General features: G+C 42.0%; 1 protein-coding gene across 1 annotated transcript in view; it reads right to left on the reverse strand.

Annotated features, from left to right (window-relative positions):
- LOC147732630 (40-kDa huntingtin-associated protein-like) overlaps positions 1-15,535 on the reverse strand; it is a 657,506-nt gene that overhangs the window by 564,435 nt on the left and 77,536 nt on the right. The window contains exon 3 of the mRNA XM_086957151.1: positions 14,449-14,521. Within this exon, the coding sequence (XP_086813277.1) occupies positions 14,449-14,521 (73 nt within the window). The remainder of the gene's footprint in view (positions 1-14,448; positions 14,522-15,535) is intronic.

A 15,535-nucleotide genomic window follows, 5' to 3' on the forward strand; every position in this document is an offset into this window, starting at 1 on the left:
GATGGGTGGTCTCCTAAATATCATTTGTGGTGGGGTAGGGCTGAGACATTAAAAATGATGTTAAATATCTAGCTAGCATGCTGCCAATTACTTTCTCAAATGACTTCTTGAATAGAATCTATACACTTTTTAATATGGCAAGGTAAGAAGCCCAAAAGATCAATGACAAAGCTCCAATTACCGAAAGAGAAAGGTGGTCTGGGCCTTCCCAACTTTAGGAACTATCAGACAGCATATCTTTACAAACAAGGTGCCAACAGGCTAATCACGCTGATTGACTATACCCCAGTCTGGTTAGACATAGAAAGGTCAATTATTGATGATATGCCTCTATTTGCCCTTCTTACCATGGATGTATCCCACCTCCCCCACTCAAAGTACATTCTGCTTGACACCAGGAGAGCCCTCTTACGGCTAGACCACCTCTCCAAACTAAAAGTCAACAAATCCAACAGGTCCGCTCTCTGGCGAAACCCGAGCCTGAAGATCAATGGTGAGATGCTCCACTGGGAACATTGGTCTCAAAAGGGCATAAATCTAGTCAAAGACCTCTTTATAGGGGCCCTCCCATTGCCTTTTTCTACCCTCCAGGACCGGTACGAACTAAAACCGATGGACTTTTATAACTTCCTAAAACTAAAATCTCTTATCTCAAAGCGCTCTATTAAACACTTTGACCCGACGATAGTCTCCAAGATGTCACAACTACTAGAATCGGGACACACCATCTCTAAAATATATAAACTTCTTTCTCCCAAACCTTGTAAATCTCACAGAAAGTGTGAAGTTAAATGGGAGTCTGAACCCAACTCCAACATCTCCGAGACTGGGAAAAAATACATATCACAGCATTTTCAAATAAAATATCTCCAATACTGTCGCAAACCAAACTTATGTTAATTAACAGGACAAACTGGACACCAGAGAACATGTTTAAACTAAATCTAAGTGGGAGCCCGACATGCTGGAACTATAAAACCAACATAGGTAACCTCTCCCACATGCTCTTCTCTTGCCCTACCTTACAAACATACTGGGACAAGGTTTACAATTGTATAAGTAAAACCTTTACATAACCCCTCAAAGGAAATGTTCATATATTTTACTAGGTGCCCTGGACCCTAAAGTTGAAAATGTAAATGACAGGTACCTTCTAGACCTCATGCTCACCTTAGCCTGCAAAACTGTATTGTGTAAGTGGAAAAACACCAATGATGTGTCCTTTAGAATGTGGCAAGAATGGCTATCTTCCCTCAGAGGAGCGGCCAATGCCGCACTCCATACATCTCCATGGCGTAAAACCCACAGGAAACTCTGGAAGTCCCTTGATGCCTCATCATTCTCATACGACCCACCATGAAAATCTCCTGAACTGTATTGTAACTTGTGCCTCTATAAATGCGTAATATGTAATACTTGACACACTTGTGCTACATTCTGCACTGTATACTCCCGTGGTGAACTGTGCTGGTTCTTTCTCCTCCATGTATCCTATGACCTAAATGCGAATATCTTGGTTGGGCACTTGAGCAATTTATAATGTATAACGTTTAGTTTATAATTTATAACATAGTTTATAGGTTCTATTTATTTACTTACTTTATCTTTGGATCTACTGTCCCCTGTTTTGATTTATTATTCTTGTTCTTATTTTGATCAGTATTATTACTATGACTGTTCTTATTATTTGTTATCTCTTTTAACTCAATAAAAACGATTTGAAATTAAACAAAAATAGCTATTTGGAAGCAATATACCGTTACATCCGCTGGACCTTTCTGGTTGTGGGGATATATAGGACTTGTAGGTTCACCAACAACCCGACGATCCCAGAGCCCATAACTGAGCAGCATCCTGCAATGGTTTTTTATTATGTACCGGGTATATAGCAATTAATTTGGGAAAATATATACATTGAAAAATAGGTCTGAGAGACACCTATGTATTTCTGAAATTGGAACAAAATATAGAGTTTAGAAACAGTAGATATTTGCACATTTTCGAAATTGTGAGTACCCATGCTAGCACGAGAATTATAGGTCATTTTTCAAAATGACTTCTTTTTTACCCATTATCTTTCATTTGGAAGGCAGAAATGCATCGAAAGTCAATAGGTAATAACAGTTGCTCTACAATTCTGTGTTACACTAAGTCTCCCGATAAAAATGGTACCTCACTTTTGTGGGTAGGCCTCGTGCCCGCGGCAGGAAACATCTCAAAATGCAACGTGGACACACTTTATTTTTACAGTGAAAACTGACCCTTTTTTGCAAAGTGCTTGGCTGAAGATTTTGAACCCTAGCTCTGCCGGCACCTAGGGAAACCTAGCAAAACTATAGATTTTTAAAAACTAGACACCCAGGGGAATCCAGGATGTGGAGACTTGACTGGCTCTCACCGGGTTCTATTATCCCTTGCAAACCTAAACATTTGTTTTAAAAAAACACATTTTCCTCACATTTCTGTGATGGAAAGTTCTGGAATTTGCGTGGATTCACAAAATTCCACCCACCACGTGTTCCCTAAAGTCTTCCGAGAAAATGGAACCTCACTTGTGTGGATAGGCCTAGTGCCCGCGACAGGGCACGGCCCTAAACGCAATGTGGACTCACCACATTTTCACAGTAAAAACTGACCCTTTTTTTGCAAAGTACCTAGCTGTAGATTTTTGAACCCTAACTCTGCCAGCACCTAGGGAAACTTAGCAAAACTATACATTTTTGAAAACTAGACACTCAGGGGAATCCAGGATGGGGTGACTTGACTGGCTTTCACCAGGTTCTGTTACCCAGAATCCCTTGCAAACCTAAAAATCTTTAAAAAAAAAAAAGATTTCCTCACATTTCTGTGGTGAAAAGTTATGGAATCTGCGTGGATTCCTATAGTCCACCCAACCCGCGTTCCCCAAAGTCTCCCAAGAAAAATGGTACCTCACTTGTGTGGGTAGGCCTAGTGCCCACAACAGGAAATGGGCCAAAACGATGAGTGACCACTGCTCCGGGGAAAGTGAGAGAGAGGGCGGTGGGAGGATTATTGAGACGACGGACATGAGGTAGAGGGATAGTAAAAACACGACCAACACAAGGAATCCATATTTGGCACAACCCTTTTGAATGCACGTCTTTGGTCACCATTCCCCATTCAGAGCACCGTCCCCACTCCTTCTCTGAATCAGAGGTAGTACTCGTCAAAAGTTATGATCACATGAAAGACTTGGTGAGCACCTCCAAGTCACAGAATATTTTCTGGAACTTGGTATTCGATAGATTTGCCTAGACCACTGTGCACACAAAAGATTAGCACAACACCAAGGCCAAAATAAAGAGTCAGGAGGCGTGGTCTGGCCACGAGGAAAAATAGCCGCCTGAAGCGAGAGCTCTGCCGCGGAACAGACTCTGAAAGGAGACGGCACTCTTCTCAGCGCGACCAGGACTGCAGCGCTGACATTTTTTAAAACATTCAATACTCTGGGCACAGATGGCCCGAGTTTCACAATAAAATTGGCTCATTTAGGGTTCATTGTGTTATGGAGAAACTGAGACAACCGGAACTTGTTGGGCCCGGTGACGCATCGGAAGCATCGGCTCTCATATATCCTGTAAGAAACATCAGCCGCATCTGTGTCCTCTGTGAGGGCTTTCCAAAACCTGAGTGCGGCGGAATTGGAAAGGAAAACTCTTTCCTTACCATCGATGCTCCTGAAAGAATGGTGATGTAATAGTGCCATCTTGTAGTGCTGACAGGAAGCAGCTTTTGAGGTGGCTGGAATCATTTGGGCCTGCCACACTTCGGAAGCCCGGATCCTGAGTAATTTGAAAGCCACGTCGACCACATCTGTCGACTCTACAATACCTGTGCATGACGGAACTGAAGAGGCTACATCTTCCTCAGTACCGGCGCTTCTGAAAGGGTATGAATTTATGCCCATAATATGAACTATGAATTTATAATATAAATACACCCTTTCTTTTTCCTCATTTTTCCGGTAAATACAAGTAAAAATGCTTACAGCGTCCGGAGGTGATTGAATACTTATTCTGCACACTTTGAAAAGCTATTTATTACTCAACTATGGCAAAATGGATCAATATTAACTACATTTTTGCTGATATTATTGCGCTTGATATAAGTGGCAATGTGACAAAATCTGACAATTGAAATTCTTGGATATTGATAGAAGGAGGTCGTTTTAGCTGGAATCTCAAGTCGACTTGTTCTGATACAAGATGACCTGTGCTTACGAAAGAGCTAACCTGACCAGAAGTACTCAAGGCACAGTCCTCTACATGACTCAAGAGTCCCGCCCTTCGAGTTAAAAAAGATTCTACAATAGTCCATTTGTGATAAAGATAGTGTGATGATATTCTCTTAGTATCGAAAGAGAATGGTTGCTGGGCTTACTACGCAAATAATGTTTTTCCTTCTGACGGTGGTGATCTTGTAGTAAATTTTTGTAATGCAGATATTTACCACCTAAAAGTATTTTGATACCTTATCTAATAGGGCAGACAAGCTGGAAAATTGACCTATGCACAGGTGTATCCAAGGAGCAGCAAAGGTACAAGGTCGTTAACACTACAATTTAAATCTGAGGCCTAGATCACTGATACTAATATTGTGCCAAAGTCACTCTGATTCTAAAACAAATGCCTAAACGAATACAGAAATAAATCTTTCAAGCTGCTTCTCTTTGCAGAAGTAATAAAGCAACCGAATAACATGCCTACAAAAGGCTCTACTCTACCTGCCAGTAGTTCGTCTCCAGTTACCTCAATCCAAGCGCAAGGCGACACTATGGACTGCATTCTGCAAGAAATTTCAACAATTAAGGACACTAATATCCTCCTTCACAGCGGAGGTTAAGTCAATTTAGGGCAGACATTGTAGGATTTCCTAATAGGGCGGAAGGATTGGAACAATGATTAACAGTAGTAGTAAGCTGACTTGACTGTCCAAAACAGAGATCAGGAGCTGTTGCTTCTGTGGATCTGGAAGATCGTAACAGAAGAGATAATATTCTTTTTTTTGGGGATTTCCAGAAAAATGCTAGAGCATTCGTATGTGATATTCTTCCAAAACTGACTGGCGTTACCTTTGATTCACTGCTTGAAATTCAACGCGCACATTGTATTGGTCCTCCACGAAAAGACAGGACTATTCGCCCAAGGCCCCTCATTGCATGCTTCTTAAGACATGACCAAACGTGACAGCTATCATCCGCAGCTCGTATGCAAGGCTCATTTATATATGATGGTCATGAAATTCCCATGGCAGCGGACTTCTCCAGAGAAACTAATGAAAGATGAAAAGTGTTTCTCTCCATGAGACCTCAACTGCAACAAATGGACATCAAATATGGTCTGTTTGAGCCTGCCCGCTTCTGGATCACCAAAAATGGAGATTCATAAGACTTTTATAATTCCTGAAGACCTACAGAACTTTTTGGACAGCATGAAACCACAGGGCATGGACATTCAGCATATATCTAAAGACCAGGCTCATCAGGATTCTAGACCCTATTAGCAAGTACTAGACGGCGGAGTACTAGTGATTCATCCTCGAAGGCAGAGAACTTGAGCGAATCAATCGCACATGTGAAGACAAAACCTCGGCCTTGCAAACAGTATCTACCTTCACAAAGGAACAGCATAGAGATAAATCTCGCTCCCCTTAAAATCTCATTCGGATGGTGAATAAGTCATAAGAGCGTATAGTTATGTTCCAAGATGCTACTATAGCCAATATACTCACCATGATTCTTTTCAGTTCCTCACATCCGAGACTGAGCGATATCTAATTATTACGTTCTGAAATAAAGTCATATTTAAACATTGGGCAGACGAGTATTGATTCATTTCATTATCATTATTGTTATCCCAGTGGTCATAGTTATACTTATAACTGTAACTCAACCTATATTCATGTGAGATGTCTTATAGACTAGTAATGCTTATTAGGTTTGAAATCTTAATATTGGTATGGCCATTATATGTTACTCACAGTTGTGACTCATACAACCTTAAGTCATATTTGTTTTATTTTATTTTATTTTTATTTTTAAATATTTGTATTAACTTTTTTATCAACTGAAAAAGCTTTCACGATACATCATTAGCAGTTAGAGGCGATACAACATTGCAGTCATGCCAATGGGGTGTATACAAAAATCTGTGTATCAACGGATTAGGGACATGAGGCCGCTAATGACTGATGCAACGTGAGAACAAGGGGAACCCTTGGGGGTAAGAGGGGGGGGAGCTAGGAACCCCTTGTCGGTAGAAGGAGATGGAGAGCTTGAGCCGCGGATTGCGGGGGAGAGGGAGGAAAGCACCCCAAGGAGGGAAGAAAAAAGGAAGAAACCGGGGGAGAGAGGAACGGGAGGCGAAGACTGAGGCCGAGGGGGCAGAATTAAGCAGATTGTACAGGGTGCATCCATTAGGAAGGCGATGGGAGAGGGATGGCGGAGGGGAAGGGAGGAGGGCCGCGGGGCGAGCAGCACGGGGTGGCGGAGTGTGTTGAAGGCAGGGGGGATAAAGTCATATGCATACCGTGGAGGCATTGGTGCTGGTGCTGTCTAGGACTCCGCGGCGTGTTGCGAGGTGTTCAAGGTGTCGCGTTGGTGGGCTAGCTTGAATTGGTGGGACAATGTGGCCCATTCCAAGGATATGGGACGCTTGTGCAGGCCCCGTGCCTCCTCCACCCGCAGTGCGTCTTCCTCTGCCATCGCCCATTTTTTCACCGCACCCACCCAAGCCTCACAGGAAGGTCCGGTAGCTGCTCACCAGTGCATGGCTATGTTCCTTTTGGCTAAAAGCAGGGATAGTGCAGCATATCTGACCTGCACCTTATGTGTCTTTGGCCTGCGGAAGGTTCCTATCGCAACTGCCTTCCAAGAGCGTAGGTCTGCGAGGCCAGTGAGGGTGGAAATCGAGTCAAGAATGGCCGACCAGTAGGCCTGAAGGGTTGGGCAACTCCAGAACATGTGCAGAAAGTGCACGTCTGGGGATTGACAGCGGTGGCATAAGAACTGAGTTTCAGGAAAGAAACGCTACAGGCGCGCTGGGGATTGATAGGTCCGATGTAGGATATAAAATTGTATATTTTTTAATCTAGCGTTTCGTGAGACTTTCTTCGGGAATTCTAGCGCCCTATCCCATTCCCGGTCATGCAATGGACGTCCGATCTCGTCCTCCCACGTAGCCCTCAGAGTGAGTAAAGGTGTGTGTGCGAGTTCCCTGATTGATTTATAAAGCCAAGTGACAAGGTGTCTGCCGCAACCCATGTACAGGATGGTGTGAGTGACCGGGTGCGTCGTAGGTTCGCCTGCTGTTAGGTCGCTGTGTGGGCGGAAGCAGTCAATGAGTTGGCGATGCGTCAGAAATTGTCCTGGCGGGAGGCCGTGGTGCTCTACGAGTCGGTCATATGGGCGAAGTTGGCCCTCCGCAAATAATGTCTCCGCCTCCGTGATCTCAGAGTCTGTCCATGTGTGTACCATGGCGCTTGTGAAGTACAATTTCCTTCGGGGCCAGCCTGCTAGCGGTAGTCGTGGGGAATAAGTCATATTTGTTTTATTATACTTTTATACTTCAAGTAACTATTATAGCAGATTGAAGATGTTGCCTTGTCTACCTTTAAATGCGGTACTCTGATCAATCTTGTCTGGGCTCTTAGAAATCATTAATGTTTTATTCCATGCTTCTTTTTTTATCATCTCACATTTCTTCTTTTCCAGCAGTTATTATGATGCACACATGAATCCTCAGATCCTAACTATTCTCTTCACAGTCCTAGCTCTTATTATACTCTCCAGATGGAGTTTCCTCCTGTGGCGGTGTTCTAGTGAGTCCAGACCTGTGGTTAAAAGTACAGAAATCAGTGTGCTCACACATCATACCACACGTTTTCTTCTATTATTTATCTCTTTTATCACTGTTCTTTCCTTTTGGGACACTTAACCTGAACAGCCTTACTATCATCCTAGACACATTAATTGGGCACTGTAGCTCAATTTCCCTTCTCACTATCAGTGTTATTGCCTGATTGGTCTGTAAGATCTAAAGTCAATTGGTACCCGACCTATTCCTTCTCATTGTCACGCCTATCCACTTCCTCAATCACCCCTCCATCAAAAGTCACTACAAGTTCGCCCACTCCACTGAAAGCCCTTAAGCAATTTTTGGGAGTTTGCTAGATACATACGCCACCTGTGTTCTCATAAACATGAGTAACTTTCGCCCATTACAAGCAATCACATGGATTGTTCATGGGCTGACACTTCACATCAATAGAAAAAAGTACTTTCTTATTTACAATCGAAAAAGGTAGATGTAGCTCTGCTTCAAGAGATGCATCTTGACTCATTGGAATCCGAAAAGCTGCGCAGAGATTGGGTAGGAAAAGTGTTTCACAGCTGTATACAGTGCCGTGGATCCCCAGACACACATCCAGTTCGTAAATGTGGTGTAGTGGTTCTTATTTGTAAATCTCTTTCAGTTATGGTGTCAAAGACATGGGCAGGTGCAAATGGACGATATATATTAGTCGAGTTACGTATAGGTGAAACCCATAGATGTGTGGGATCAGTTTATGTGCCGAGAGGTGAGAAGAATTTTTTTTTTCTCCAACTGAACCGTTTATTAATCGAAATAAATGTGACGCTATAACTTATAGCTAGGGACTAGAATATAGGAAGAGATCCAGTTCTGGATCCGACCGGTCCCTTTGACAAGAATAATGCCGCAGATAGAGCCTTGATGAGTGATATACTTGAAGATAAAGACCTGATAGACCATTGGCGTCTTTCTCATCTGGCAGACACAGAGTATACATTTTCTTCCCCTACTCATGGAACTCTCTCTAGACTGGATTACTTTTTAGTCTCCCAAAATGTGGTCCAATGAGTTCAGGACTACAATATTCTGGGAGCGTCAATCTCCGATCATTCCCCGATCCTATTATCTTTGCAAATAGGAATAACAAAGCCGGGACGTAAACAATGGCGCATGAATACTCAACGCCATAAAACTCTTAAAGGTAAAGCCCATTAATGGGAACATCTTCGAAGTTATCTCTCTACCAACCAGGGATCTGTGGGTTCTAATAGGACTCTCTGGGCAGCAGCTAAGGCTACCATACGGAGCCAACTTATGAGAGATGCAGCGCAGGCCAATGGACAAAATGCCTCCCGACAGAAAGAGCTAGAACACGAAATTGAGTCATCCACCTGTCTAATACACCACAAGGCCCACCATACAACATCGTAAGTCTTTAGAACAAGTCTGTATGGCACTAAACAGTCTTCTTACATTTAAGGCAGAATATGCTTTACAAAAAATGAAGGGGAGACACTATGAACAAGGGGAAAGTGCAGGAAGACTTTTGGCGGCTCCGTTGCGCCAGAGAGAGACTGCTATGGGCATACAAGTCATTGAATGTGCTGGAGAAGTCATGTTGACCCGACCCCAGGATATTGTTAATGAATTTGCTTCTTACTATATATCCCTCTATACCCCAGGGACTCAAATAGGTAGGGATAGGATGACCTCTTTTCTAGCTGAAGCACAATTGCCTAATCTCTCAGATGAGGGAAGAGTATTCCTTGAGGGAGAGATCAGCAAAGAAGAGATCTTGCAAGCTTTAGCCAAACTTCCAGACCACAAAGCACCTGGTGAAGACAGCTTTCAGCTGAATTTAATCGCTGGTTAGGTGAGGGGATAGTCGATACTCTACACGCAGCTTTTCAAGAAGCAGACTGTGACGATTCCTTAGGATGCCTTTCTAATAAAACAGTAATAGCAGTTTTACCTAAGCCCAGTAAAAATCCCTTGCTTTGCAGCGGTTTTCGCCTCCTTTCACTCCTAAATTGTGATATTAAAATATTAGCTAGCATCTTAGACACTCGACTTTGCAAACTCTCACCATCTTTAATTCATCACACACAAGTGGGATTTGTGCCAGGGCGTTCCTAAAGGAATCATTTGCGCACCTTGGCCCATATTCAGTGGTCTGCCAAATCTCTTCAGGATGATGCCCTGGCATTATCGCTTGACGCAGACAAGGGGTCTGATTGCATTGAAAGGGAATAACTTTTTTAAGTTTTAGAGGATTCGGCTTAGGAGACCAATTTACAGCCTAGGTGCGACTGCTATATGAGAATCCCAGTGAGCAGGTTAATTGTGGAGGATTTGTTTCAGACCCATTCCCAATACGCAGAGGAACTTGTCAGGCGTGTCCCCACTCCCCTTTTTTATTTCTTTTGGCCATAGAAACCCTAGCCACCACAATTCATCAGTCGACCAACGTTATGGGCCTTCCTCTTCCAGTGGGACAATCTAAGCTTTATTTATACGATGACAATATCATGCTCACTGTCACAGACTTGTCTCGCACGTTACCATCACTGCTCCAGATTATAGATAATTTCTCCTCTTTCTCTGGATACAAAATAAATTGGGATAAGAAGGTGAAGCACTGCTCATAAAAGATGGCACCACAAAAGCAGCTTTACAAGGTCCCCCCTTTCACTGGCAATCTTCAGGACTCAAATACCTAGGTATTCTGGTGAACAAAGGAGCAGAATGAATGGTTGCAGACAATTTAAGCCCTCTACGAACCCAGATGCAGCATGACTTTGAAAAATGGAAGATACTGAGATTATCTATGTGGGGTCGGGTACAAGCTGTGAAAATGGTCACCCTTCCATGTTTTATTTATACCCTTGAAATGCTTCCCCTTCAGAATCCTTTATCCACAATACGTAATATAGATTCTAAGAAATCTTTTGTATGAGGGTCAACAAAATCCCGTTTAGCTGTGACAGAGCTGAAAGCATATCACTCTTGTGGAGGTTTGTCTTTCCCATTGATAGAACACTTCACCCTTGCTTTGCAGATATCCCAAGTGGAGTACATGCGAATGGATATCTCTGATACACCACAATGGGTACAAATAGAAGGACGCCTCCTATCCACAGAAGTGGGCCTTTCAGCCTTGTATGGGACAGGAAAAAGCTACCTTGACCCTAATAATCCATTACTGTCTACAATGTGCAAAACTTGTCAAAGGGCACATCGTCTGATGGGCTCTAACCCGCGTATGCGCGAGAAAGACCCTGTGTGGAATAATGCAGATATCCGCTTCAAAGGAAAAGTATTATCCTGGCCCTTGTGGAAGCAGCAGGTATTTTTACATTTGACCAGCTTCTCCTTGATGGACGCCTCAAATCTTTTGAACAACTAACAGAAGAGTGTGATCTTCCGACACAGCAAGCTGAAAACTACACACTACTTCGTAACTGCTTAAATGAGAGTTTCGGATCACATCCCTGGTTACTACAATCTTCAACAGTAGTATTTTATCTGCACCCTTGGGGGAAGAATAAAGGAGTTACATCTGGTTTATACAAGACGCTTACATCACATCTGTTTTCACAGCCTTTATCGAGAAATCTTCGTATCAGATGGCAAACCAGTTTATCGGTTTCTTACGAAGATGGAGAATGGATGGACTTTTGTAAAATCTGAACAGGGGTGCCCGTGCGGCCAGAATGACATTTTGTTTATTTAAAATCCTTCCCGAATGGCATATGTCACCGGTAAAATTACACAGAGCAGGGTTGCTTCCAAATATCAACTGTTGGAGGTGTGCTGCAGTTGGTTGCAACATGACTCACATTATATGTAATTGTTCTATGGTTCAATCCTATTGGTCTTACATAGGCCAAATTTTAAATAATACACTACCTACACATATCCTACTTACACCCGCCACTATTCTCTTACATGACTTCCGAAGTTACCCGAGCCTCTCCAAACCTCACCGCTAAAATATGTATATTACGACAATGGAAGGCACCAACTCCACCATCACAAGAGGCCTGGCTGGTAGCCATGATACATACTGCCTCCCATGAACAAGTTATTTATAATATTCAAGACCAGACTGATTTATTACTGCAAGTCTGGGACCTTTTCTTGCATGTAGAAAGCGACCAATGCGGGCAAGATTGACAGTGGAGATCTTCTCCTGTTAAGATCACCTCTCACAGCCATCAAACTCTCATACATGTTTACGTAGTTCCATAGAGATCTGGGAACTACTCTCTTTCATTGTATGTATTCTGTATATGATTATTATTGTACCAGATGCAGCTTCAATTCCCATTCAGCATTTTAATTTATCAATTTTCCATTTGACAGCATATTTTGCTTTTAATGATATACAGCCAAATCTTTTTAATTTCCACACCTGTCTTTTCTTTTTTTCTCACTCTTCCCCTTTTCTTTTCTGCATGCGCACTTTTTTATACCTCATTCCTTTTCAGATATTACTTCTACCTTTCCATTTAATAAATATTCAAATGAATTTGTCATTTATTATTTATATAAAAAGCATAGTACTGTATAAGTTTTAATGCACTTGTTTATTCATTCATTATAAGTGTATGGTTTATGCTATAGTATTCATAATTTATATTGCAAAAGACTAATAAAGAATTATAACACAAAATAAAGAGTCAGGATACTAGTTCACGTGCAGTCACTTAGGGCAGAGGTACATTCCTGTTTACTATGTAGGGGATACTTCTATCCCAACAAACATATATTTCAAGGACTTTACTATAAAGTAAAAGATGTAAAAGCGGGTAATTTGCCAATTTGTACTTGAGATTGACTGTGTCATTCTTCAAGAATCAAAAGATTATATCCTGCTTCAGACAGTTGGGGACTTACTGATTGTAAAGCACAGATTAATGCAATGTTGAGGTGCTTAAAAAATCATGCTACATGAATCTGTGCAGAGCTCCCTAAGTAAGTTTAATGCTTGGATATTATTTGCCAATATTTTTAATTTGCCAACTTCAATAGGTTTGAAAGTAGATAAAGAAAATTTTAATGAGAGGGCAGCAGACCAGACAGAGGGCACGAGGATCGTTTTCATCTCATGAATTCTTTTTATTTTTCATTACAAATACAACAGATTCCAGGAGTGTTGTACACATGGATCTTTTTGAAGCAATGTGTTCGCCAGTTCACAAAAAGTGTTCAATATCTCCCTTGACTGGTTGGTTGCTGCAGTGATGTGGTTAATGTACTCCATCCTTTTTGTATCCTTCAAGGCTCTACACTAACCTCGCAAATGGATCTGGTCAGTATTGGCTTAAAATCACAGAAATTAGAGATCCAGGTTTCGAGCCTTCCAGTTCATGTCAGAAAGCTAGCCATAGTTCCATTTATATGATGATTAATGCTCTACCTCAATACTCTCATTTCAGAAATCACAACATTCAGGACATTTCATTATTAGACGTCGCTATTAGTAATGCAAGATGACCAGATTGTCAGTGGGTGTTTTTCAATCCAAATCTATCTACCACTAAGAGCACACAGGCTTTCAACACTAGAAACAATATCTATCCTTCTGTCCTTCCTTGACATTCATATGGACCTGAACTCCATATTTCAAATCTGCATAGGCACCAGACAGGTACGCTTCACTGTCCAAGGGCCAACATAAAACTTTGCTATCAGTTCTGATGTATCTAGATTTGTGAAGAAATGGACAGAGGTGAAGATGTTTAAACTGAAATTCTAGACCTCACCAACAACCAAATACACACTTCCCCATCTGTTTATCTATTGTCATCTTCATCACCACAATCGTACATCTGTGGTTCCTCCTGGTTGAATGAGGTACGAAAAACAAACTAACAAAGACTTCCTCAACAACTATGCAGAGTCCTTACCTACTTTCTTTCTAAGCAATATGCCTTCCTTGTGGGGTCTCAAATCAAATATAAACTGGACCACTCTACTGCCCTATATATGTACCTCATAATATTGCAGATAGACCTTGCTTCACCTAGCTTAATGTCTAAAAAGGATAGACTCGCTCAAATTCCTTCAAAGATGCTCCTGCTAGCACCTGCCCTAGCTCAGGCTAAGTGTATTCCTGACCTACAAATGCTTCATTGGTACGGACATGAATGTGATATTCGTATTCTTGTTCCTGACTTTCTCCACCTTCTTTTGAGTCTTTCATATTGCCACAGGATGACCTCTTGCTAGAGTCAATTCAGCCTTTCATCCAGGTCAGTTTGTGGTAGGCACTACACAGTCATGTTGTCATTGCTATGATAATTAGCATATTCCAACTCTACTTTCAATTGATACTTTTTTTTATTCTATCAAAGATCAATTTCAGGCCATCGATAGTCTTCTCCAGGAAAGACCTGAAAACCTTTCTTCCTCAAATCTTAGGCATTTGGTCTAGATATGATGGACAAAAAGTTCTGCGCCTAAAGGTGATTTGGTTTGAGATGGCCAAACAATAAATTCCGTAAAATAACACAATGTTCTCAACCAAATATAATACATGCTAATAACTCCAGAGCCAATGATTAAATAAGACTTGTAGACTCCAGAGATGAACAAATGCCATAAGACTTACCGTGCCATGGCAAGATTGCAGAATCCAGCATACTGAAGGCAATCCTGCTGTTTAAGTTCCTTAGCCAACTGACCTAGAACAAAAAAGAAAAATGAATTGTATTGTAATACCTGTAGTATGCAATAATTAGAGAAAGCTATTAACAAACACATTTATTATCCTGCTCTCCGAAAAGCGGCGATGAGATGCATCTGGTGGTGAACTTAATGGCTGCTCAGCTAATTTGACTAGATTCTTTTTCTGCTAAGCTGCTTGAGGGATGCAATGGTTCACTACAGATGTACTACAAGTGGCAGGCGTTTAGGAGGTCCCTGGTCGTGTAGAGGGCAGAGAGACTTGAGGAGTGCTGATCTATGGGCAGCAGGAGATTCGGCCCAGAGTGACCAAGATGGCAGCCACTTAAGGGGTGGGGATTTGGTACGTCATTGCACTGAGATGGAGCCTAAGTATAGTCCGAGGTGCCGGAAGCAGGACTTGGATCTAACAAGTTGGATGACACTTTTTCAGAGTAAGTCATGTTGTAGTGGGCCATTGCACCACCGCTCTCAAAAGCACCCAGTGCATCCTTGTGGAGGTAGTAAGAGGAAGGGGAAGGAAGCTGCTAAATGAGATACTGAAGATATTTCCTTGCATCTGATTCGAGCTAAACAGCTCTATGAAGGTGGAGCATTGACTGTGTGTAAGACAGGAAATATTTCTTCCAGTAAAATATAGAAGAAAGAAGCACTCATCAAATGGACAGCAGTGAGAACCAACATACTGAAGACCTTGGGGCGTGGCCTAGAAACATGACCCCCCAGGACGTAATCCCCTGAGCTCGCATCCAGCAGGCTCCATTAATCAAACTAATCCTACTTCATTCTTCATGATCCCAACAACCTTTTTCAGCAATACCTCTTTCAACAACTCCGTAGGTCTGGGAGGCACCACAAGCACCTGCTATGGTGCGGAGCATACTTAAGGTGGGCATTTATCAGATAATGGTTAGTTTATTTCTGTCCATGGGATAATTCATGAGGTTGGGTTTGTTTATGTATTCAGTTTGTTTTGGTTCACAGCAGATGATGGATTTCTTAACACAACAGAG

This window comes from Lissotriton vulgaris, chromosome 2_1 (genome assembly GCF_964263255.1).
Source record: "Lissotriton vulgaris chromosome 2_1, aLisVul1.2, whole genome shotgun sequence".
NCBI classification, from domain to species: domain Eukaryota; kingdom Metazoa; phylum Chordata; class Amphibia; order Caudata; family Salamandridae; genus Lissotriton; species Lissotriton vulgaris.